At 43.5% G+C, this 26416-nt stretch overlaps 1 protein-coding gene across 2 annotated transcripts in view; it reads left to right on the top strand.

Annotated features, from left to right (window-relative positions):
- The window catches only part of LOC110524577 (carboxyl-terminal PDZ ligand of neuronal nitric oxide synthase protein), a 166915-nt gene that overhangs the window by 120430 nt on the left and 20069 nt on the right, over positions 1-26416 (top strand). For both annotated transcript variants that reach the window (XM_036978424.1, XM_036978425.1), the window contains 3 exons: positions 8624-8785; positions 20880-21045; positions 25625-25819. In XM_036978424.1, coding sequence (XP_036834319.1) covers positions 8624-8785; positions 20880-21045; positions 25625-25819 — 523 coding nt within the window. The remainder of the gene's footprint in view (positions 1-8623; positions 8786-20879; positions 21046-25624; positions 25820-26416) is intronic.

Genomic DNA, 26416 nt, shown 5'->3' with positions numbered 1-26416 from the left:
TAATATTTAATTGTACTACACCGGCTCCAACACTCGTCGGATGTGTCAGGGCTTGCAAACTATTACAGACTACAAAGGGAAGCACATCCGCAAGCTGCCCAGTGACACGAGCCTACCAAACGAGCTAAATTACTTCTATTCTCATTTCGAGGCAACACTGAAGCATGCATTAGAGCATCAGCTGTTCCGGATGACTGTGTGATCACGCTCTCTGTGCGTAAGACCGGTCAACATTCACAAGGCTGCAGGGACAGACTGATTACCAGGACGTGTACTCTGAGCATTTGCTGACCAACTGGCAAGTGTCTTCACTGACATTTTCAACCTGTCCCTGGCTGAGTATGTAATATTAACAGGTTTCAAGCAGACCACCATAGTCCCTGTGCCCAATAACACTAAGGTAACCTGACTAAATGACTACCAACCCGTAGCCCTCATGTCTGTAGCCATGAAGTACTTTGAAAGGCTGGTCGTGGCTCACATCAACACCATTATCCCAGAAACCTTAGACCCACTCCAATTTGCATTCCACCCCAACAGATCACGCAATCGCACTCCACACTGCCCTTTCCCACCTGGACAAAATTAACACCTATGTGAGCATGCTATTCATTGACTATTCATTGACTACTGCTCAGTCCTCTACTGTACTCCCTGTTCACTCATGACTGCATGGCCAGGCATGACTCCAACAACATCATCAAGTTTGCCAATGACACAAAAGTGGTAGGCCTGATCACCAACAATGATGAGATGTGTGGTGCCAGGACAACAACCTCTCCCTCAACATGATCAAGGCAAAGGAGATGATTGTGGACTACAGGAAAAGGAGGACCGAGCACGCCCCCATTCTCATCGACGGGGCTGTAGTGGAGCAGGTTGAGTGTCAAGTTCCTTGGTGTCCACATCACCAACAAACTATCATGGTCCAAACACACTAAGATAGTTATGAAGAGGGCACGACAAAGCCTATTCCCCCTCAGGAGACTGAAAAGATAGGGCATGGATCCTCAGATCATCAAAAGGTTCTACAGCTGCACCATCGAGAGCACTGGTTGCATCACTGCCTTGTATGGCAACTTCTCAGCCTCTGACCACAAGGCACTACAAAGGGTAGTGAGTACGGCCCAGTACATCATCGGGGCCAAGCTTTCTGCCATCCAGGACCTCTATACCAGGTGGTGTCAGAGGAAGGCCCTAAAAAACTCCAGCCACCCTAGTCATGGACTGTTCTCTCTGCTACCACACGCAAGCGGTACCGGAGAACCAAGTCTAGGCCCAAGAGGTTTCTAAACAGCATCTACCCCCAAGCCATAAGACTTCTGAACAGCTAATCAAAGGGATACCCAGACCCCTCTTTTACGCTGCTGCTCTCTGTTTATTATCTATGCATAGTCACTTTAACTCTACCTACATGTACATATCACCTCAATTACCTCTACTAAACGGTGCCCCCAGACATTGACTCTGTACCGGTACCCCCTGTATATAGCCTCCCTATTGTTATTTTTATCATGACACAAGGCGAAACCCAGATGCAGACACAGGAGGCAGGTGGTTGGGGTCTTACAATATTAATTAATCCCAATAGGGTAAGGCGAGAGAATGGTCGTGGACAGGCAAAAGGGTCAAAACCAGTTCAGAGTCCAGAGTCAGGCAGAGGTCAAAACCAGTTCAGAGTCCAGAGTCAGGCAGAGGTCAAAACCAGTTCAGAGTCCAGAGTCAGGCAGAGGTCAAAACCAGTTTAGAGTCCAGAGTCAGGCAGAGGTCAAAACCAGTTCAGAGTCCAAAAGGTACCGAAGGGCAGGCAGAATCAAGGTCAGGGCAGGCAGGATGATCAGGCAGGCGGGAAAGCTGGTTGACTTGACTAACACACAAGATGAACTGGCACAGAGAGAAAGGAAACACAGGGATAAATAAGCGACATCTGGAGGGGGTGGAGACAATCACAGGAACAGGTGAAACAGATCAGGGCATAACAATTTTACTGCTGCTGTTTAATTATTTGTTACTTTTATTTTTAATGTTTTATCTTTTTTTTCTTAACTTCTTAAAGCATTGTTGGTTAAGGGCTTGTAAGTAATCATTTCACTGTATTGGCGCATGTGACAAATACGATTTGATTTGAGTTTGATGAGCAAAAAAAACAATTAAATACATTTTAGTATACGGCTTTAACGGAACAAAATGTGGAAAAAGTCAATGGGTCTTAATACTTTCCCGAATGCACCGTAAAATGTACTTTTAATCCGTCTGCCTGCGTATTTCAACACATGGCATATGAGGGTGCAGAGAGATACCCAATGGGTTGGATGAAACTTTTCTCATCAATCATCTTGAGAAAACGTATACTTCAAAACTGGAAATAAACCAATCAACACAATGGAAAGGTCAAATGCTTTATTATCTAAATGTTGAATGTGCGTGGGTGACAGAGAGAAACAACATGGTCCAGTTTGAGAACTATTGGACTCAGTTTTGTTGGGTTGTTTAGATTATACTACTGGTGTCCCTGAACTCTGTTCTGCTTTGCTCTGCTGTGATCTAGATGTGAGTTGTAGAACAAACAGCTTCGAGGCGTGCAGTCTGTTTCTACTCAACTCTTATCCTCCCCTCTCCTGTTTGGATGCCTGCAGGTGTGTTTGAAAGCAAAAGTGTGTTTTAGTGGCGCATACTGCTTACACTGCTCAACAGATGGCCTCGGAAACTATCTACAGCAGGAGATTGGGATGCTACTGCTTGCTGTCTCTCTCTCTTTCTCTCTCTCTCTTTCTCTCTCTCTCTCTCTCTCTCTCTCTTTCTCTCTCGCTCTCGCTCTCTAACATTCTCTCTCTCTCTCGCTCTCTAACATTCACTCTCACACTCTCACTCTCTAACATGCTCTCTCTCAAATCAAGGGGCTTTATTGGCATGGGAAACATATGTTAACATTGCCAAAGCAAGTGAAGTCTCTTACTCACTCACTCTCTCTCTGTTTCGCTCTCTCTCTTCGCTGTATCAGTAAATAATTCAAAGTGCCAACTTTCCAAAGACTATTATTGTTTTCACCTCATAACTGAAGAATCAGGAAGGTGAGGTGTTAAGTGTTCAGTGGTGTGTGTATGTGTGAATAAATGATGGTCGTGTGTTTTTCACCAGTGTCTAACCTGAACAACTTCAGAAAAACAACCACTTAGCCTGATATCCATTAACTACACAAACACAACACTGAAACATAAACTGTATATGTGTAGCAATAGTTTAAATGTGCTGCTAACTGCTAAAATGCTGTTTTAGCCTCACCTTTCCAAATAGTTGGCATTTGCCAAATCCTGTCATAGAAATCATCTGTCATGAATAATGTCTTCACTGATTGGATCAGCTCTTCACTGACAAACTCTCTCTCCCTGTTGCGCCGCATAGATTTACTATAGTAACACTAGAGCCATTCAGTCTGCTCATTGAAACACTGTCCTTGGAGGCTCACTGTATCAGCTACCGTATATAAACATGGCCACAGGCATAGACAGTTCTGAGGGAAGAGACCCCTTAGTATTAAGATTAAGAATATATACTCCTCTGCTGCACGCACGTGCACACACACAACTCTCCCCTTCCTCCATTACCCCAGGTCTAGAGGCATTGACCTGTCTGTGCTTAGTCGTACTGAACAGGCCATTAATATCAGTCATCAATAGTAATGTCCATGTGTATGTGACAAATAAAATTTGATTTGATTTGATGTCACAGACACAGATAGACACGGTTCTTTATTTATGAGGACAGAATACAGATAAAAACCTGAATATCACACCACTGTATATGCTGAGTTTTTCACCCTCGACCATTTCAAGAGTGTATCAAGAATGGTCCATCACCCAAATGACATCCAGCCATTTTGACACAACTGTGGGAAGCATTGGAGTCAACATGGGCCAGCATCCCTGTGGAATGCTTCGATACCTTATGGAGTCCATGCCCTGACAAATTGAGGCTGTTCTGGTGGCAAAAGGGGGGTGCAACTCAATATTAGGAAGGTGTTCTTAATGTTTGGTACACTCAGACGAAATGATTAAAGATACTGCAGTAATTCTATAATACACTATAATGCACTTAGGGTAGTCCTATTATGGCAGTGACTGTTTGAGTTTCATTGTGTGTGTGGTTTGGTTTTACTATCCTTGTGGGTAGTAAATGAGGACAATTCAAACAAGTGGGGACATTTCGCAGGCCCCCACAAGGAAAAAGGCTACTTTAGGCTTAAGGGTTAGGTTTATGGTTAGAATTAGGGGTTAGGGTTAGAATTAGGGGTTAGGGTTAGAATTAGGGGTTAGGGTTAGAATTAGGGGTTAGGGTTAGATTTTGAATGGCAATACATTTTTGTGTCCCCACAAGGATAGTGAAGCAAATGTGTGTGTGTGTGTGTGGGTGGGGGGGCTGCTCTGCCTGTCATCTCGGCTGTATTACATAATCTGTGCTCCTGCCTTCTCAATCCACGTGCAGGGCTCTCAGCTTGGTGCTCTCCATCACAACAACCCTACACGCGCGCGCACACAGATATTTCCAATCCTGTCTAGATTGTGCCTCCAGAGAGCAACTGTAGTTAGTTGGCAACAGTGCTGATGGTTCGTGTTTCACTAGTCTTTAGTTCGGTAGGCTAACACATTCAGGCGACCAGGTTTAAAACTAGTCGGTCACAAACTTGTGGGGAGAGAGATAGATGGCTGGAGCTGAGTGTGCCTAAACTGGTACAAGGCATGGTTATTTTGCATGTTGGAAAATATTTCCTGTATCCAGAGGTTTCTTCCTGTCCTGGATGGTTGCCAGGATACAGGAGGGAGTGACACTTCAGAGGTCCTTTGTTGTTAACTTCCTCCCCCGTTCCTCCCTGTTCCAAAATAGCCTGTAGCTCCTAGCGCTCTGTGTGGATGAGCTTCTCTTATCCCCTATCACACACACACACACACACACACACACACCACTGGCATCCCTCACCCAACCCCTTATCCAATCCTACCTAGCCCCACTCCATTACCCCCTAGCCCCTGCTACTCTGCCATATGCATTCACACACACACTCTCTCTCACACAGCTCTCTCACAGTTATGTGGGTGGATCCATGGTAGATAGCAGAGAGCAGCTAGTGTAATCACTGCTAAGGGACCAGGGAGCCAGTCTTCCTTCTCTGTCTCAGGGGTCCATTGCTTCATCTCTCGTTCTTCTCCTCCCTCCCTTCGTTGGGCTGTGTTGCTGAGTGGATGGGGTGGCAGAGAGATGGATGGGCAGATTACTGCGGCTACAAAGGACATATGAGGGGACTGGGTGGAGTAAACACACACACACACACACACACATACACACACACACACACACTGCCTTATTCACAGCTGCTGTTACAACACTAGCCCCAGACCCTTGACGGGTGCGTGTGTGTGTACTGAAAGACAGAGGGCCATAGCACTTAAGGGCTCTCAGGACATCCATAGTCAGGGAGGGAGACTTGGAATGGAACATTTTTGTTTTTGTTTTTATTTAACCTTTATTTAACTAGGCAAGTCAGTTAAGGACCAATTCTTATTTACAATGACGGTCTACCCCGGCCAAACCGTCGCGACGTTGGGCCAAATGTGTACCACCCTATGGGACTCCCTATCACGACCGGTTGTGATATTGCCCGGGATCGAATCAGGGTCTGTAGTGACACCTCTAGCACTGAGATGCAGTGCCTTAGACTGCTGTACCACTCGGGAGCAATGGAACATGCAGTTCGACCTCTGAAGGGAAGGAGATGAGTGCACTTCAGTGTTCTCTGAAAGGAGGGAGTGGAAGGGAACATGTAGTTTGACCTCTGAAGGGAAGGAGATGAGTGCACTTCAGTGTTCTCTGAAAGGAGGGAGTGGAAGGGAACATGTAGTTCGACCTCTGAAGGGAAGGAGATGAGTGCACTTCAGTGTTCTCTGAAAGGAGGGAGTGGAAGGGAACATGTAGTTTGCTTCAATGTCTACTGTGAAGGGCATGACTGTCTCGTATCAGGACATCTGATCTCCCCTTTGATGGGGCAGAAGTGCCCTACATGTGTTGCAGATAGGGTGGAAGGGAGCAGGGAGAGAGTGGGTAGCATCTACAGCATGTTGAATTCTTAGTAGATATTGCCTTGATATTGTTTTGACATTGAAGTGTGAACTTAGAGACATTTGTCATGTCAAAAAATATTTGGGACGTGTTTTGTAGTTGTAAATCGGCTCAGAACACGAACTTCAGACCCCATTTTCTTCTCCTCGTTTGTTTACTTGTCTGAATAAAAAAATGCAAATGCTGTTTCCATCCAAATTGGGACCAGATTGCTGTAAACACATTTGGCATTCACTGCATACGGATTGTTGTTTTCGCTGTCTGTTGAGTTAAACACACTTGGAAGGCTGTGGATCAGACACTGTTTGAGAATCTAATCTTTATTCAGTATGCCTGTTAGTGTGTTGTCTTGTTAGAACTGCTTGGTGAATGTGTCTGTACGTGCGTGTCTGTCTGTCTCTTGGTGCCTGCGGTGCATAGTACAGCCTCAGGCAAAATTAAGCTGGGTTGTATTCAACACATTGGTCTCTCTGCTGCCCTCAGTGTGTGTGGTTCAGAGTGCTTTGACTGAATGTGTTGGTATTTCACTATTAACCAACAGAGGCCAGAGGGCCATTGTTCAAAAACCACAGGTTTCATGTATTTCTCCCCAAGGCGAAATACATTTCTCCCCAAGTCAACACACCCTGAAATCCCGATGAATAACAACAATTCACTCGCTACCCATCTGCTTTCTTCAAATATACAGTACAAATCTACTGACTGTTTCTTCATAGGAAAGAGTAAAGGCGCTATATCTGACAACAAGGGTATTGAATAACCTCTACTGTGTCTTTGTTAGTGTAGCTTTTCAACTACTCATCGTACTATATGTGTACATGACTCGTCACAAAGCTCTGCTTGACTGAGAGGGATGGATGGACACCTTTATGGGAACTGACAGGAAGTGTCTGTCTCTCTACCATTCTCTCTGTTTCTCTCCTTACCATTCTCCCTCTTTTTCTCTCTTCTGTCTCACTCTCTCTTTCAATCTCTCTCTCTCCCTATCACTCTCTCTCTCTTTCTCCCTCTCTCCATCTCCCCTTCATATTCTCTACCAACGTAATGTCTCAGTGTAGTTCTTCCGACCAATACAGCCGTTTTCTCTCTCTCTCTACTTCCCAGCGCCCCTAACCATTACACATGTATTATATTAACCTCTTAACTTTCCTCTTTACTCCTACTCCCATTATACCACTGACAGTTCTCTATGCAAAGGTACTTAGCAGATAAAATACATAAACTAGTCTGTCTTGGAGCTGACAGCCAAGGTATTCTTTTCATCTTCAAACTACTGCAATTATTCTGATGAGATGGCAGGTCTACCACTCTCTGAAACGACTGTTTTAGTCACCATGGTTACAGATATGGGAGACCTGGTCTCTTTAAAGGAGATATTTTCCACCAAGCTGTGTATTGTGAATCATGTTGTAGTGTCGCTTTGACAATGTCTGTCTGAAAGAAACCATAATTTGTTATTATTATAAACAGTACAAAGATGTGTACTTCACTTGATGAAATCACTACACGCACATACACACACACACACAAACAGACATACACATGTATCTACACACACACACATACACACACACACACAGCGTACTAGTTTCACTGTTCATCATTAAGTCATGAGCGTAAACAGCCTGTCTGGTAATGTTCCCATTAAGCTGTAGATCAGACAGCGACACACCATCACTCATCCACTGGCCCAGTGGGGGTACAAACCTTGAGTTGTCTTTCTTTATTTCCCACACTAATCAATCTCTATCAATCAATCTCTCTCTGAACCCCAGCGATTGCCGGATCGAATCCCAGTGCTGGCGGGGAGTGAGCTGGCAACCGGAGGGTTGCTGGCATCAATATCTCAGTTGCAACCAACCGCTGATGTTCGCTTGAGCAAGGAGCTTAACACCCTAAAAAAATTGCTCATTGGGCGCTGCTCTGTGACTGGCCTGTGCTCCAACCTAATATGTGTCTTTGTATCAGGGGGGGTTGGATGAAAGCAGAAGACACATTTCTATCTTGCGTCTATCTATACTAATAAAGTATATCTTATGAATTCTTCTCAGCAAAAGCATCTTCTCAGTCAATGCAATTATCTTTGTCTGACACACACATACACAAATGCAACTATCTCTCTCTGACACACTGACAGATTGAATTTGCTCTTCAAGGAAAAACAATATAGTCCTCCAGTCCTTTGACAGATACAAGCTGCTATTGTTCATCTTTTCAATTCATTATTGTGTGAATGCTATTCCAGTAGTGACATATTGGGTTGTCTGGGTGGATGCGTGAGTGAGCATGAGTTTTCCTTTTCTCTTAGGGCCTGTTCAGCCATGCCTCTGTTTTACCTCAAGCTCTGCTTATCACCAGGGGAAAGGTACACTCGCACTGCCAAAGGACACATTCTGAATATGAACATCAATATGTCTCTTTCTTTGTCTTCCATCCTCTTTCTCCTTGTATTGATGTCTCCCTCTCTCAATCTATCAATCCACCATTAACCCTCTCCTCTCCTCCATGGCAGGTTCCAGAGGAGGCCTCTCTGCTGCTTGCGTCCCCCAGGATGCTGCTGCCGTCATCGGGTACTCTGCCTCCCACCACCCCCCTGTCAGTCCACCACCAGATCCAACTGCTACAGCAACAACTACAGCAACAACAGCAACAGACACATGTAGCCGTGGCACAGGTAGGACTGAGACACACACGTTTGTGTATGTTAACAGATGGTGTTTGTAGTACTGTGGTGGGTCTTGTTGTTTGAACTACAGTGATATGGTCATTACCATAACAAATGGTGTTTTAACCTTGTCCCCGGTGTACTGTGTGTTTGTGTGTGGTTCCCTGCTAGCTACCATCTTGTTTAACTTTACTAATATTAACCTTTATGAATCATGTCAACCTTACCTTGTGTGACCTTAACACCAGCTCTTCTACACAAACACACACACACACTACACATATGACCAATTATTCACAGCAGAAAAGAGGATTAATGTATGTACTGTACATCAGTATTGACAAAACACGATTAATACAACATGCATGTTGAACCACTGTCACCTTTACAGTGTATCACTGTAGATACAGGAGAATAGAAAGGTTACAGTTGGGTTACTATTGTATAAAGTAAGAATTGTTTTCAGTGACCTAGTCAGGACGCTTAGGTCATACACTCCCTCACACTCCATCTGTGCGGAATTAACTCTCACTCACTCACTCACTCACTCACTCACTCACACACACAGACACACACACACACACAGGTTCACACTGTCAGCCAGTTGGCGAAGCTCCCCCTATTTTCCCTCTATTTACACGCAACTCCATGAACACACGCACACTTACACAACACAAAACCCACACACTGTCAGCGAGTTAGCAACAACCCTGGAGTCCAATGGCCGCAATTTCACAACTGAGCTCCCTTTATTTAACTCAAACTGCTTGAACACACACACACAAGACAATAATTTATTAATTTGACAAAAATCTGAAATCATACTGGATGTATTAGACTTTAGAATTGCATTGGGGGCATACTTATTTCACTGTACAGCCTTACCTATGGATTGTGGATCAATGACATGGGGTATCAGTCTACTCATTGACACCCAGAGAACATTAGCATCGTAGCTCTTATTGCAGGACTCAGAAACCACTGTGAATTGAGGCACATTTATTGTACCAGTCAACCTACTATGTGTATTGAACACTATTCCAGAGGAAAAACAATACAATGTGGATGTTTTGGAGCCTGAAAACTCCTGAGGAGGACTTTGGGGAAAAAGCTAGTTATTTCAATAGGAGAACAACAAGTGGCTACCTAGCTAATACTTACTCACATGTGTTAGGTTCTCAGAGTAAAACACTCAACAGACATTGTGAAAGCTTAAACCAAGTTTATTCTGCCTAGAGGGTCAATACAGCTGCATTCAGACAAAAACATTTTCACACAAACACTGATATTTAACCCTTCCTCATAGGCTGAGTCTCCTCCTACCCATCTGTACAAACGTTGTTCTTTACTGCTAGGCAGGACACTAGTCATATGGGCCATAAACGTATATTTCTCCCTTAAGGTGACCTGACCCGACCTCAACCCCCCCATCACCAATCCATGGCTCTCTCCCCTTATCAATGCCTGCCCCACGTAATCGCTTCCCTGCACTCAACACATTCCAAGCTTAGTTGCACACACTATATACCTTCCTCCAATAACCAATAACTTCTGGTGTAGACCCTATAAACCCCAGCACTCCATCAGTGACATGAATAAGTATATTTCCTATTCTCAGAAACCAACACCTGGGTTCCTAAATCATTGCTAAGAATATTGAAAATGACTGCAGTTTCTACTGTTCATGGTTTTCAGGCTGGTTGCATTAGCGCTAGCTAGGTACCAAGCTAAAGCTAGCTAGTTACTCCAAAAGTTGCTGATAACATCTGTATCAAAGATATATTTGCAAACATTTTTGATCCTGCTCGTTTGATCCTGATCTAATTTCAAATGCTCACAGACGTTTTCACATTCGGTCGAACAAATAATGCCTTATTACCAACATGGTAATGTCCAGCTTTGACAGTGATTGTAATGGTGGTGCTGGGCTTGCAAATTCGGCACACAACATTCTATAATGGAACTGTGTTATTTGACTTGTCAAATTAAAAGCTTATGACGTGTCTAATAGTGTTATTTGAGGTGTATCTTTTTTGACACGCAAAGACCCAAACGGCGTTCCATACATCTGAGGCTGTGATGTTGTGATGTTCGTTTATTTATCTCTCCAGCAGCGTGTTTGGCCGTGGTTCCCCGAGGAAAGCCCTGCCTCGTCAGATCAAACCACAGACACAGTGTTTTTGGTGTTGAAAGAGAGAATTTTCCTTCTACAAATTCCAGACATGGACATGGGAATAACCCAAACACACACTTCACACAGCTCAAGCTCAACGCTAGATGGGGACAGGGGAATAACCAACCTCAATATTTACATTCTAACCTCCTCTTCCTCCCTCCATTCATCTCCTCCCTTCCAGCCAATGTAGGCCTATTAAGTAAAGATTAGTCCGGCCTCCTCCTGTTGTTATTGGCTAATTGCTGTTTGTATTGTCTTGCTGTTGAAAGTGTAAGGCTTTACACTTGTGGGCCATCAGCGCATTAGATGCAGCCAACGGAGCTTAGGAGTCTTGGCTCTTATCCTGCTTATCTCTGTCCAAACCCCAGCTCACTGCACAGGCATGGATAAACCCATCAGTTCTGCTGCCTGCCCTGCGGCATTAAGACTTTGCCCATAGCTAGTTTCAACTGGCACTTGATGAGTAAGGGGAATTAAAAACCCACTCTGAGGTTAAAAAGAAGACAATAATAAGCTGATTATAAAACACAACATTTGGAAAATAAGTGAAGCAGAGGAAGACGTGACTGCCTTGTGGAAGTCTAGTTCTGAAGGCCTGTGTATGTGCGTGTGCGTGGCTGTGTTTGTGCTTTCTTGCGTGTGTGTGTGTTTGTACTTTCTTGCGTGTGTGTGAGACAGGGTGCCCGGGTAGCTGGACCTGATTGAAAGCACCCTTCTAACCCCTGTCTGCCAGTCCAGTCAGTTGATCGCCCTGAGAGGGTGATGATGTCACGACTGACTTTGTGCAACAGACTGTAAGGAAGAAAATATTATATTTTATCTCCGCCAATCAGGTGTCAAGGTGGGTCAAGTATATCACTTCCATTTAGCCTCAGAGGGAGGGCCAGGACTGGATACCGATCGGCCCAGTTAGGTTGGGACAGTGCCAAATCTCTGAGACTGAAAGGACTTCTAACCAAAGTGCTGACAATAGCTGAGAAGTTTGAAGTTAGCTGCTCCATGAAAGCTCACAATCATTGAGAGTTGAAAAGAGAGAAAAAGAGGAAAGGATGAGAGCGGGAGTGGAGAGAAGAATCATTAACATAATCAGTGAAGTGTGAATACTTGTGTTTGATGAGACTCTCACACTGCAGAGCAGAACCTTTTTAGTTTTGGTGGCTAATGAGATTTAATCTACACACTGAATGAAAATGTAAAGGCAAAGTGTAAAGTGTTGGTCCCATATGTTATGAGAGGAAATAAAAGATCCCAGAAATGTTCCATACGCACAAAACACTTATTTCTTGCAGATTTTGTTCACAAATGTGTTTACATCCCTGTTGGTTGTCATTTCTCCTTTGCCTATAAAATCCTTCCACATGACAGGTGTGACCTATCAAGAAGCTGATAAACCAGCATGATAATTACACAGGAGCACCTTGTGCTGACAACAATAAATGGCCACTCTAAAATGTGCAGTTTTGTCACACAACAGGATGCCACAGATGTCTCAAGTTTTGAGGGAGCGTTCAAATGGCATGCTGACTGCAGGAATGGCCACCTGAGCTGTTGCTAGAGCATTTAATGTTAATTAATGCAGACCACATGTATGGTGTCGTGTGGGTGAGCCATTTACTAATGCCAGCGTTGTGAATAGAGTTCTCCATGGTGGCGGTGGGGTTATGGTATAGGCAGGCATAAACGACGGACAACGAACGCAATTGCATGTTATCGATGGTAATTTGAATGCACAGAGATACTGTGACGAGATCCTGAAGCCCATTGTCGTGCCATTCATCCGCCACCATCACCTCATGTTTCAGTATGATAATGCAAGGCCCTACTTTTTTAAAGATATCTGTGACCAACAGATGCATATCTGTATTCCCAGTCGTGTAATCCATAGATTAGGGCCTAATGAATTTATTTCAATTGACTGATTCCCTTATATGAACTGTAACTCAGTAAAATTCAAAAACACTTAGGTTGGTGTGCTTAAAACTAGTTTTTCAACCACTCCACACATTTCTTGTTAACAAACTATAATTTTGGCAAGTTGGTTAGGACATTACTTTGTGCATGACACAAGTCATTTGTCCAACAATTGTTTACAAACAGATTATTTCACTTAATATTTAATTCACTGTATCCAAATTCCATTGGGTCAGAAGTTTACATAAACTAAATTGACTGTGCCTTTAAACAGCTTGGAAAATTCCAGAATATTATGTCATGGCTTTAGAAGCTTCTGATAGGCTAATTGACATAATTTGAGTCAATTAGAGGTGTACCTATGGATGTATTTCAAGGCCTACCTTCAAAATTAGTGCCTCTTTGCTTGACATCATGGGAAAATCAAAAGAAATCAGCCAAGACTTCAGATAAAATATTGTAGACCCACACAAGTCTGGTTCATCCTTGGGAGCAATTTCCAAACGCCTGAAGGTGCAATGTTCATCTGTACAAACAATAGTACGCAAGTATACACACCATGGGACCACGCAGCCCTCATACCGCTCAGGAAGGAGACGCGTTCTGTCTCCTAGAGATGAATGTGCTTTGTTGAGAAAAGTGCAAATCAATCCCAGAACAACAGCAAAGGACCTTCCACCTTGCTTGAGGAAACAGGTAAAAAAATTATCTATACCACAGTAAAATAAGCCCTACATCGACACAACCTGAAAGGCCGCTCAGCAAGGAAGAAGCCACTGCTCCAAAACCGTCATAAAAAAGCCAGATTACAGTTTGCAACTGCACATGGGGACAAAGATCAGAGGATATTTCTCCAAAATGTACGGTCTGATGAAACAAAAATAGAACTGTTTGGCCATAATGACCATTGTTATGTTTGGAGGAAAAAGGGTGAAGTACTCCATCCCAACCGTGAAGCACAGGGGTGGCAGCATCATGTTGTGGGGTGGCAGCATCATGTTGTGGGGATGCTTTGCTGCAGGAAGGACTGGTGCACTTCACAAAATAGATGGCATCGTGAGGGGAAAAATTGTGTGGATGTATTGAAGCAACACCAAGTTAAAGCTTGGTCACAAATGGGTCTTCCAAATGAACAATGACCCCAAGCATACTTCCAAAGTTGTGGCAAAATGGCTTAAGGACAACAAAGTCAAGGTATTGGAGTGGCCATCACAAAGCCCTGACCTCAATCCTATAGAACATTTGTGGGCAGAGCGTGTGCGAGCAAGGGAGCCTATAAACCTGACTCAGTTACACCAGCTCTGTCATGAGGAATGTGCCAAAATTCACCCAACTTATTGTGGGAAGCTTGTGGAGGGCTACTCTAAACATTTGACCCAAGTCAAACAATTTAAAGGCAATGCTACCAAAAACTAATTGAGTGTTTGTAAACTTCTGACCCACTGGGAATGTGATGAAAGAAATAAATAATTCTCTCTACTATTATTCTGACATTTCACATTCATAAAATAAGGTGGTGATCCTGACTGACCTAAGACAGGGAATTTTTACTAGGATTAAGTGTCAGGAATTGTGAAACTGAATTTAAATGTATTTGGCTAAAGTGTATTTGAACTTCCAGCTTCAACTGTATATTTTTGTTCAGTTTAAAATTCATACACTACTGGAAGCTATCTCTCACACACACACACACACACACACACACACACACACACACACACTCTGTCTCTCTCTGCCTGGCTGCGTAAGCTACATGAGGATTATCCTGAACTGGGTGGTAATAGAGTTGTACATCCTCTGGTTCTTGTAGGAACATCACCTCAACACTAAGTCGTTGATTGAGAGGGACCCCCCTAAAACTATGTTTCAGCCTGTTACAGTTCATTAGAGATGGTCATTATTGAGCCATCTATATTACTTTATTTTTTAAATTATTATTTAACCTTTATTTAACTAGGCAAGTCAGTTAAGAACAAATTCTTTAACTTTTTCTTTCTTTCTCTTTCTCTCTGTCTCTCTCATACAGAGACACATTTAGTCTTTCTGTGCTCTATGTTATTATTCAGGCTGCGTTCCCCATCACCACAGAGCAGCGTTTTTGTAGCACGTCTCACAGAACTTCAGAAGTCACGTCTTAGACAAATGTGACACCTTCCTTCTCCCAAGACCTTTCGGACTAAACTCAGTTTATCTTTCACACTTTGATCAGTACAGCATGTCTTCTCCTCAGAGTCACGTACCTCAGCCCCCATATCGCATGCTGTGTCCTGGCGGTGCTTGAGGTGTTGTACTGCGGTATATTACCCTGACCGCATAGTTAGACTGACTGGATTTACAGATGAACTCTGAGGGTGATGGCCTGCACTAATGTAGGCTAGATCACTGCCAATTTGTCGCTGTGGAGTGATGATGGAATCTGATCTGTCTTTAACCCTCTTTACCGTCCAGGGGTGGAATGGGGAAGAGGGGAGAGGATGAGAAGAGCTAGGGGGAAAGAGGAGAGTGAAGGGGGCGAAGGGGAGTGTACAGTAAGGGGAAGAGGGGAGGGTGTGGGGTTGAAGAGTGGTTCCATCTTGTGTCTGTATGGTTTAGAGGCTTCTTATTAGACACAAAGTCCTTCAGGTGTTTTTCCCATTCCATCACCATCAACTGTTTGTCTTTACAGTTCTTACATCAACATTTATTGGTTGCGTACACAGATATTTTGCAGGTGTTATGGCAGTGAAATGCTTATGTTTCCAACAGTGCAGCAATATCTAGCAATACAATAACAATACACACATAATCCTAAACTAAAAAAATAATGACAATATCAGAACGATCATGTCAGAGTCCAGACAATAAATACTGTATATGAACAGAAAAGGTGTGTACAGAAGCAGTAGTTATCTAGGATGAGTCATGAATAGAATACAGTATATAAGGTAGTTAAAACAGTATGTAAACATTATTAAAGTGACTGGTAGCCGGCTAGTGACTGTGTCTAAGGTTCAGGGCAGGGTACTGGGCGGAGGCCGACTAGTGATGACTGTTTAACAGTCTGATGGCCTGGAGATAAATCAAAAATCTAATCAACTTTTATATGTCACGTGCAGAATACTTACTTTCCTTTCCTTACTTGCAAGCCTTTAACCAACAAGGCAGTCCAATAAATAGTTTATTTACTAAATAAACTAAAGTAAAAAAAAATTTTTTTGTTAAAGTAACACAATAAAATCACATACCGAGTCAATGTGCAGAGGTACAGATTAGTCAAGGTAATTTGTAGATGTAGGAAGGGGTAAAGTGACTATGCATAGATAATAAACAGCGAGTTGCAGCAGTGTAAAAATAAAGGGGGGGGGGGGGGGGGGGGGGTCAGTCAATGTAAATAGTCTGGGTGGGCATTTGATGAATTGTTCAGCAGTATTATGGTTTGGAGGTAGAAGCTGTTAAGGAGCCTTTTGGATCTAGACTTGTTGCTCCGATTCCGCTTGCCGTGCTGTAGCAGAGAGAACAGTCTCTGACTTGGGTGACTGGGGTCTTTGACAATTTTTTGGGCCTTTCTTTGACACCGCCTAATATATAGGTCCTGGATTGCAGGAAGCTTGGCCCCAGTGACGTACTGGGTCGTACGCACTACCCTCTGTAGCACTACTCTTGATGCACCTGTACTGTCTCCACTTTCTAGATGATAATGGGGTGTACAGGCCGTGGCTCGGGTGGCTGAGGTCCTTGATGAACATCTTGGCAGTCCTGTGACACCGGGTGCTGTAGATGTCCTGGAGAGCAGGCAGTATGCCCTCAATAATGCTTTGGGCTGACCGCACCACCCTCTGAAGAGCCCTGCAGTTGCGTGCGGGGCAGGTGCAGTACCAGGCGGTGATACATCCTGACAGAATGCTCTCGATGCTGCATCTGTAGAAGTTCATGAGGGTCGTAGGAGCCAAGCCTAATGTATTGTTGCGCCTTCATCACCACGCTATCAGCGTGAAGGGACCATTTCAGGAACTTGACGCTTTTGGCCCTCTCCACTGCGGTTCTGTTGATGTGGATGGGGGTGTGCTCTCTCTGCTGTCTACTGTAGTCCACGATCAGCTCCTTTGTTTTGTTGACATTGAGGTTATTTCCCTGGCATCACTCTGCCAGGGCTCTCACCTCCTCCCTGATGGCTCAGGTCTACCACTGTACTCAGGTCTACCACTGTTGTGCCATCAGCAAACTTGATGATTGAGTTGGAGAAGTGCGTGGCCGCGCAGTCATGGTTGAACAGGGAGTACAGGAGGGGGGCTGAGCATGCACCCCTGTGGGGCCCCCACGTTGAAGATCAGTGTGGCGGAGGTGTTGTTGCCTACCTTCATCAGGAGTTTAGGACCCAGTTGCACAGGGAAGGGTTCAGACCCAGGACCCTGAGCTTAGTAATAAGCTTGGAGGGCACTATGGTGTTGAAGGCTGAGCTGTAGTCGATTAACAGCATTGTCACGTAGGTATTTTTCTCATATTTGTGAGAAAGGGCAGTGTGCAGTGCAATTGCGATTGCGTCGTCCGTCGAGCTGTTGGGACGGTATGCAAATTGTAGTCGGTATAGGGTGTCTGATAAAGTGGAGGTGATATGATCCTTAGCACTCTTGAATGTCTTACTCACGTCTGCCACGGAGATCAGGAGCACACAGTCCATGTGAGCGAAGGGGGCCTATGTTGCCAGCTCTGTGTTGTTTTCCTCGAAATGGGCGAAAAGGTGTTTAAGTTGTTTGGGAGCAAGGCGTCAGTGTCCACGACATGGCTGGCTTTCCCTTTATAACTCTTGATTGTCTGGAGTCCCTACCACATGTGTCTCGTGTCTGAGCCATTGAATTGCGACTCCACTGTACTGTCGTTTTGCCTCTGATTTGTCATAACTGGTCTGTTTGTACATGTTCATGTTCACTTTACCTTGGTTAGAGTTTTTGTAGCTATGGTACATGTATGAATAAATCAGAATAATGTCATCTTGTTATATTGAAAGACAGAATTAGAGAGCTTCAGACTCTCTAGCTACAGACTCATCAAATCAAATGTATTTATATAGCCCTTCTTATATCAGCTGATATCTCAAAGTGCTGTACAGAAACCCAGCCTAAAACCCCAAACAGCAAGTAATGCAGGTGTAGAAGCAAGGTGGCTAGGAGGGGGGGGGGGGTTGTGCCACAGTGTAGTCTGGCCCACCTTCACACTCCTGGGCCAGACTACACTCAATCAAATGACCCACTGAAGAGATGAGTCTTCAGTAAAGACTTAAAGGGTGAGACCGAGTCTACGTCTCTCACATGGGTAGGCAGACCATTTCATAAAAATGGAGCTCTATAGGAGAAAGCCCTGCCTCCAGCTGTTTGCTTAGAAATTCTAGGGCAAATTAGGAGGCCTGCGTCTTGTGACCGTAGCGTATGTGTAGGTATGTACGGCAGGACCAAATCGGAAAGATAGGTAGGAGCAAGCCCATGTAATGCTTTGTAGGTTAGCAGTAAAACCTTGAAATCAGCCCTTGCCTTAACAGGAAGCCAGTGTAGGGAGGCTAGCACTGGAGTAATATGATCAAATGTTTTGGTTCTAGTCAGTGCTAAATACGGATGCTAGAATCCTAACTGACGTTTATTTAGTGCTTTATCCGGAAAGCAGAGCATTGCAGTAGTCTAACCTAGAAGTAACAAAAGCATGGATACATTTTTCTGCATCATTTTTGGACAGAAAGTTTCTGATTTCTGCAATGTTACTTAGATGGAAAAAAGCTGTCCTTGAAACAGTCTTGATATGTTTGTCAAAAGAGAGATCAGGGTCCAGAGTAACGCTTAGGTCATTCACAGTTTTATTTGAGACGACTGTACAACTATCAAGATTAATTGTCAGATTCAACAGAAGATCTCTTTGTTTCTTGGGACCTAGAACAAGCATCTCTGTTTTGTCCGAGTTTAAAAGTAGAAAGTTTGCAGCCATCCACTTCCTTATGTCTGAAACACAGGCTTCTAGCGAGGGCAATTTTGGGGCTTCACCATGTTTCATTGAAATGTACAGCATGACTCATGACTCAATTCATGCTCCATTTTCCTTGAAGTGAGAAATGAATGCAGTGCTTTAGAGACATGGGCTGTATGCCAAGCCAGAAATAGCCCTTTGTATTCATAATGCTCCTTGAAGTCAGAAAACCACAGCAGAAGTGTTCCTATAGAAACCATCACAAAGTTTTAAGTAGAAGCGCTCGCTCAATGTCAAGTTAGAAATACCACAGTAGCACTCATTGTCAACCATTCACAAATCGATGAGCCTTTTTCTTTGCTGAGTCTTCATTGCTTCTCTTGTCAGAATATATGCCAGCGGCATACCACCCTGCATCCCACTGCAGGCTTGCCCGTGGAGCTAAGCAGGATTGGGTGTGGCTGGTCCCTGGATGGGAGACCAGATGCTGCTGGAGGTGGTGTTGGAGGGCCAGTAGGAGGCACTCTTTTATCTGGTCTAAAAAAAGATCCCAATTCCCCAGCAGTGATAGGGGACATTGCCCTGTGTAGGGTGCTGTCTTTTGGATCGGATGGGATGTCACTCAAGATCCCATGACACTAATTGTAAGAGTAGGGGTGTTAACCCTGGTGTCCTGGCTAAATTTCCTATCATACCATCATTGCCACCTAATCATTCCCAGCTTCCAATTGGCGCATTCCTCTCCTCCGTAACTGTTTCCCAGGTTGTTGCTGTAAATGAGAATCTGTTCTCGGTCAACTTATGTGGTGAAATATACAGCACATCCAATTAGGTCTGTGACTATTTTGGATGACGGTTATTGGTCAGCCAAATGACCCCAGTCACCATTATAATCGTTTAATTAGCAATTATTTTGTAAAACATTTTTTAAAGACTCACATTTTCTGACTGCATGTGCTGCTGCTGCAGGGTTGCCTATGCAACCAAAGACTTGTTTGCTAGAACACCTTGCTTGTTTTAACAAGGAGCAACATAGTTTCATCACGTTGTATAGAGTCCATGTTACACCGGAAACGCACTTAACCGCGATCCACACACACACCATTTTTCTTTATCCTTAATTGGCAGTTACACGAGTAATTGTGCCAGCCCTACAGCCAATGCCACTCTGCCTCCCATTGGAATGAAGCTTTATAAAAGAGGTTGAATCTCAGCTCTGGCTAGTAATACGCTGTAGACTAATGCACATGCATGTCCCTTGATATTGAAGGAATCACTCAGCTACTGCTCTGGCCATCATCAGTGTCTCTCCACTTGTTTCTGAGAAGACCTGATTAATCCCCAGGGTTGTCTGTGTCCTGAGCCTGGTGTTGAAACCTGGGATAGAGAAGAAATAGGGTATCTTCTTCTCTGGTTTAAATGATTTAGTGACTAATGCCACTGCAGGCTGCTCCTTTAATGGAAACGGTCTTTCTTCTTCTTTTGGTCTAATCCTGCTACAGACCATACATGGCATTAAGTTTGCATGAGCTTGAGCTTGGAGTCTGACAGTCCACGTCTTGTACTTCATGTTATGGGTTTTGGTGAGACAGACACACTGACACTCTCAATAGCATGAAGTCGCTGTTGAGTGTTTGTTTATGTAAATGCATATCTCAGGAGTGTTGGTACTCTCTCTCAGGTGTATGCACATACTGCAGTGTGTGTGTGTGTGTGTGTGTGTGTGTGTGTGTGTGTGTGTGTGTGTGTGTGTAGTCACTGTGACAGAAGTGGGTTACTCACAGCTGAGAACAAAGTCTAAAGTTTTTCTTCAGATGAAGAGTAAAGTTGAGTCCATAAAGAAACAGCAGCCTGTAAGACTGATATAAGGCTCTGACTGACTCTGTAGAAGTTGTTATCGTCATGGACATTCTCTCTAAGGGTATATGTTAGTAATACAGCCAATTATGTGACAGGAGATAAAACTTTTAATAACACTTGAGATAAAACTTTAAATTATAAATAAACCAATTGGAACGTGTGTGTTCTCTCTCTCCCAAATGTGTCCTTATCTCAGACGTACAGTATGTGTGTGTTCTCTCCCTCTAGGTGCACCTGTTGAAGGACCAACTGAGTGCGGAGGCTACAGCCAGACTGGAGGCCCAGGCCAGAGTGCACCAGCTGCTGCTCCAGAACAAGGACCTGCTGCAGCACATCTCCCTACTGGTCAAACAGATCCAGGAGCTGGAGGTCAAAATGTCAGGACCCTGCTCTAGTGAGTACACTCATGGATGCATTACCACACACACACACACACACACAAACACACACACACACACACACACACACACACACACACACACACACACACACACACACACAAGCATGGAGACAGTCTTGGGGCTCTATATTAGCAAACCTAATGCAATGGTTAATCTAAGCACAGGCAGTAGGGCTATAAGTGCAGGGGTGTGTCAGAAATATTTTTGCTATTTTCACTATCACAATTATTGGCGCACTTGCTGGCGTTGGTGCGAAAGGGCTGGGTTTTGATGAATAAACAAGTTGTGGGTGTGTCGAGACTTGGCCTCTCACTGGCCAATCAGAACGTGCTCCATGGCAAAATATGTGGTTGCTTCAAGTTGTGTATTTACGGTCGTTTATGTATTGCCTTTGGAATCAACTCCAACTCCAATGTTAGTATGTTATAGTTTGTTAAATGGCTTACAGAAACAAAATAACAAAATGTAAACCTATCTTTGCTGAAAACATTAACTTGAACCCATTTGCAGTCCACATTGTTCTAAGTAATTGTCTGGTTTCAATAGCATTCCCACTGATATAGGGGCTAGGCCTACTGTAAATTACATTATGGCTGAGCATGGACATGCCAAACATTGTCAATAAGCAAGATTCAATTCATTATTAATAAGGCCTAAAAAGAAAACAAATAATTGGAATCATATTCGAAACATTAGGCCCTAATCTATGGATCTCACATGATTGGGCAGGGGCGAAGCCTTGTGGGGGGGCCTGGGAGGGTATAGGGACACCCACTTGGGAGGCAGGTGGCAAACTGTGGCAAACTGCACATTTTAGAGTGGCCTTTTATTGTCCGGAGCACAAGGTGCACCTCTGTAATGATCATGATGTTTAGTCAGCTTCTTGATATGCCACATCTGTTAGGTGGATGGATTATCTAAGCAAAGGATAAATGCTGACCAACAAGGATGTAAACAAATTTGTGCACAAAATTTGTGAGAAATAAGCTTTCTGGTATCTGAAACATTTCTGGGATCTTTTATTTTTCAGCTCATGAAACATGGGACCAACACTTTACATGCTGCGTTTATATTTTTGTTCAGTATATTTCCAAGCTTTGTCAGGAGTCAAACCCTTGACTACGTTGATAGAAGGGGATGCTATGCTTTGGTTTTTAATCAAATAAAACTAAATGGGGAAAAAACATTTGTTTTTATGTTTCTAAGTACGAAGTATACAGGTACCAAAATCACATTGGGCTACTCGTCTTAAATATCCCCATCAGCGCCTCCTGAACTTAGCACTTTGGATCATGTTTTTAAGAACACACGTCAAATATTTAAACCCTGCCCATCTGAGCGCAAGCGAGCTGATATAAAACAGGTAAATTGCCGAACCTGGTGTTAGGGCTGGAAAATGCCAGTGTGCTAGTTTGTACATGACAAAATTGCAAACTAACGTGTGTTTGACACTAGCAACCTCTTTGGGCTGCAATCCCGTTAACGGGATGAGATGAACCGCCAGTGAAAGTGCAGGGCGCCAAATTCAAAACAACAGAAATCTCATAATTACAATTCCTCAAACATACATGTATCTTATACCGTTTTAAAGGTAATATTGTTGTTAATCCCACCACAGTGTCCGATTTCAAATATGCTTTTCAGCGAAAGCACCACAAACGATTATGTTAGGTCACCACCAAGCCACAGAAAAACACAGCCATTTTTCCAGCCAAAGAGAGTCACAAAAAGCACAAATAGAGATAAAATTAATCACTAAACTTTGATGATCTTCATCAGATGGCACTCATAGGACTTGATGTTACACAATACATGGATGTTTTGTTTGATAAGGTTCAAATTTATATAAAAAAATCTGAGTTTACATTGGCGCGTTAAGTTCACTAGTTCCAAAAACATCCAGTGATTTTGCATAGCCACATCGATTCAACAGAAATACTCATCATAAATGGAGATGATAATACAAGTTATACACATGGAATTATAGATATACCTCTCCTTAATGCAACCGCTGTGTCAGATTTTTTTTTTTTTAACTTTACGGAAAAAGCAAACCATGCAATAATCTGAGACGGCGCTCAGAAATATAATAAAATTATCCGCCATTTTGGAGTCAACATAAACCAGAAATGACATGATAAATATTCCCTTACCTTTGATGATCTTCATCAGAATGCACTCCCAGGAACCAGGTCCACAATAAATGCTTGATTTGTTCGATAATGTCCGTTATTTATGTCCAATTAGCTACTTTTGTTAGCGCGTTTGGTAAACCTATCCAAACGCTGGTGCTGGTCGACATTTTCTTTGGACAAAAACTTCAAAAAGTTATATTACAGGTCGAAGAAACATTTCAAATTAAGTACAGAATCAATCATTAGGATGTTTTTATCATAAATCTTCAATAAAGTTCCAACCGGAGAATTCCTTTGTGTCTTGAGGAGGAACGGAACGCAGGAAGATATCATGTGGTATGCGCGTGACCAGGACCTGGCTCTCTGCCAGACCACTGACTCAAACAGCTCCCATCCGGCTCCACATCACAGAAGAAGCTTCATTCAAGGTTCTACAGACTGTTGACATCTAGTGGAAGCCGTAGGAAGTGCAAACTGATCCATATCCTACTGTGTTTTCATAGGCGATGAGTTGAAAATCGACCAACCTCAGATTTCTCACTTCCTGGTTTGATTTCTTCTCAGGTTTTTGCCTGCCATATGAGTTCTGTTATACTCACAGACATAATTCAAACAGTTTTAGAAACTTCAGAGTGTTTTCTATCCAATTTATCCAATATGCATATATTAGCCACTATGACTGAGGAGCAGGCCGTTTACTCTGGGCACCTCTGTGCACCTTTCATCCAAGCTACTCAATACTGCCCCTGCAGCCATAAGAAGTTAACGGCAGACGGAAATAGAGACGTTTTTTCTCTCTCTCCTCCCTCCATCTCCTTATCTTATCAAACCCTGTTTATCGACTCCTCCCCTCTTTCATATTTATTTTCTTCCTGGTGACTCTCTCTTCCCATTTCTCTCTCATCACAGACCATTTCACACCTCTTTAAGCTCTCTGGCCAAGCATAGACTCCAACAGACCAACCAGCATGTTATCATGTAACCTGTTACTTTACCACCCCTTTCTCAGCTGCATCATTATACATAATTTATCATGTTACACCTCAAAGGACCAACCTGCTCTACACCTCAGCCAACTCAGCCCTCTCCTCTCCTCCTGAGCTCACACTCCGCACCTCACCTCCTCCTAATATAGTGTTTGACACCGTTTCTCAATCCCTACCATGCCCCAGTCCAGCATGGTCTCGTAGACTGGACGTAACATAATAAACGTAAATCTGGAACACTCAAATTAGTATGATACTGTATAATGCGTTTGGTATGGTTACATAAGACAAAAGTAAGACGTTTGGTCGGGGTGGGTGGATGGGTGGGAAAATGAATACATACCACACGAATCTTAACAACGCGGATGGATGGACCAATAACACGAACGTCTAGCAACACATAGTTTGCAAGATCGAATTTCATCACGTACAACTTTAGCATTTGAGCAAATTAGCAACTTTTCAAATACTTACTACTTTTTGCTACTTTCTAACTACTTAGCATGTTAGCTAATACTTTGGCCTAACCCTAACCTTAACCCTAACTGTAACCCTTTAACCTAACTCCTAAACTTAACCCTAACCTAAACCCTAACCCCTAGTCTAGCTAACATTAGCCAGCTAGCTATCATTAGCCACCTAGCCACTTACCTAGAATTCGTAACATATCATACATTTTAGAAATTCATAACACATTGTACGTTTGCAAATTCGTAATAAAAAATATGAATTGTAATTCAAAATATATCAGACGAAATGGGTAATGGACATCCACAAATGAATACATATCATATGAAACATAACATATAACACAGATGGGTAGGTGTATAACACGAGCGTGTAGTAACCCACAGGTTCGCGATTTCGAATCTTATCATGGACAACTTTAGCATTTTAGCTAATTAGCAACTTTTCAACTACATACCACTTTTTTCTACTTTGCAACTACTTAGCATGTTAGCTAACCCCTTTTCCTAACCTTAACCCTTTTAGCTAACCCTTCCCCTAACTCTAACCTTAACTCTTTAACCTAACTCCTAGACTTAACCCTAACCTAAACCCTTACCCTTAGCTTAGCTAACTTTAGCCACCTAACTAGAATTCGTAACATATCATACTTTTAGAAAATTCGAACATTAGCAATTTCTTAACATATAATACGATGTGAAATGCATAACATATGATAGGAAATGGGTGGACATTACAAAGTAATACATACCATACTAAATGTAACATATCATACTAAATGGTGTGCTCGGTTTTACATACAGAATAATACTAAATGCTCTGAGACCAGGTTGCCCAATCTGCTCATACATCCAGGAGTAGATGAGAATGAGGCTCCTGTTAGCATTAGCCATGTAAAACAGATGAATGTAAGCTCAATGTGTGGAAGGATGCTTATCTTTAATGACATTTTTATTTTCTCTTTCCCTCCTTCACTCCTTCAGTGGGTTCCCAGGATAGTCTGTTGGAGATCACTTTCCGTTCCACCGTCCCCCCAGTTTTGTGTGACCCTACGACCCCGCGACCCCAGGACCATGTCAACCTCACCCTGCCAGCGCTGGGCATCAACATGGGCATGGGCCAGGATGGGACGGCCGCCCCACTCTCCTCCTCCTCCCTGCCCCTAGGCAACCACCTAGGTAGGGATCAGTGTCTCCTCAAGCTAGAATGTTTCCGCTTCCTGCCCGGACCCCCAACACCTGAACCTCGCCCTCCTACTCCTCCACAGCGGAGGGGTCAGAATGGGGTCAAAGGTCAGGACAGGTCAGGTTTGGTGATGTCATCAACCCGCGACGAGGTGCTTGACAGTCTGGAGCTGCTGAGGTTCCGGGAGTCTGGCATTGCGTCTGAGTATGAGTCCAACACTGACGATAGTGATGATAGTGATGAGAGGGATGAGAGGGATGAGAGACATGAGAGAGAAGAGAGGGAGGAGAGAGAGGAGAGGGATATCATATACAGCTGGGGGTCTGATGAGGAGACCCTCCGTCTACTAAATGTGCTTAACAGACAGGGACCACCAGACTGCCTGGGGGATGAGATAGCAGTGTAGCACGACAACACACACACATTCACACATGCACTCATAAACACACACCAGCACATACCACCCTGCTCAACCCAGATTGACACACACACACCCCACCAGGTGAAAACATCTGAACAGCCATAATAACCTGACCACCACTGCTCCTCTCCCTCTGCTCACAGACATTTTTGTCAGAATTATCGGAACA

The sequence above is a fragment of the Oncorhynchus mykiss genome, chromosome 5, assembly GCF_013265735.2.
Source record: "Oncorhynchus mykiss isolate Arlee chromosome 5, USDA_OmykA_1.1, whole genome shotgun sequence".
Classification (NCBI taxonomy): Eukaryota; Metazoa; Chordata; class Actinopteri; order Salmoniformes; family Salmonidae; genus Oncorhynchus; species Oncorhynchus mykiss.
The sequence above is the reverse complement of the archived record's forward strand: the minus strand, read 5'-3'. Positions and strand labels throughout refer to the sequence as shown.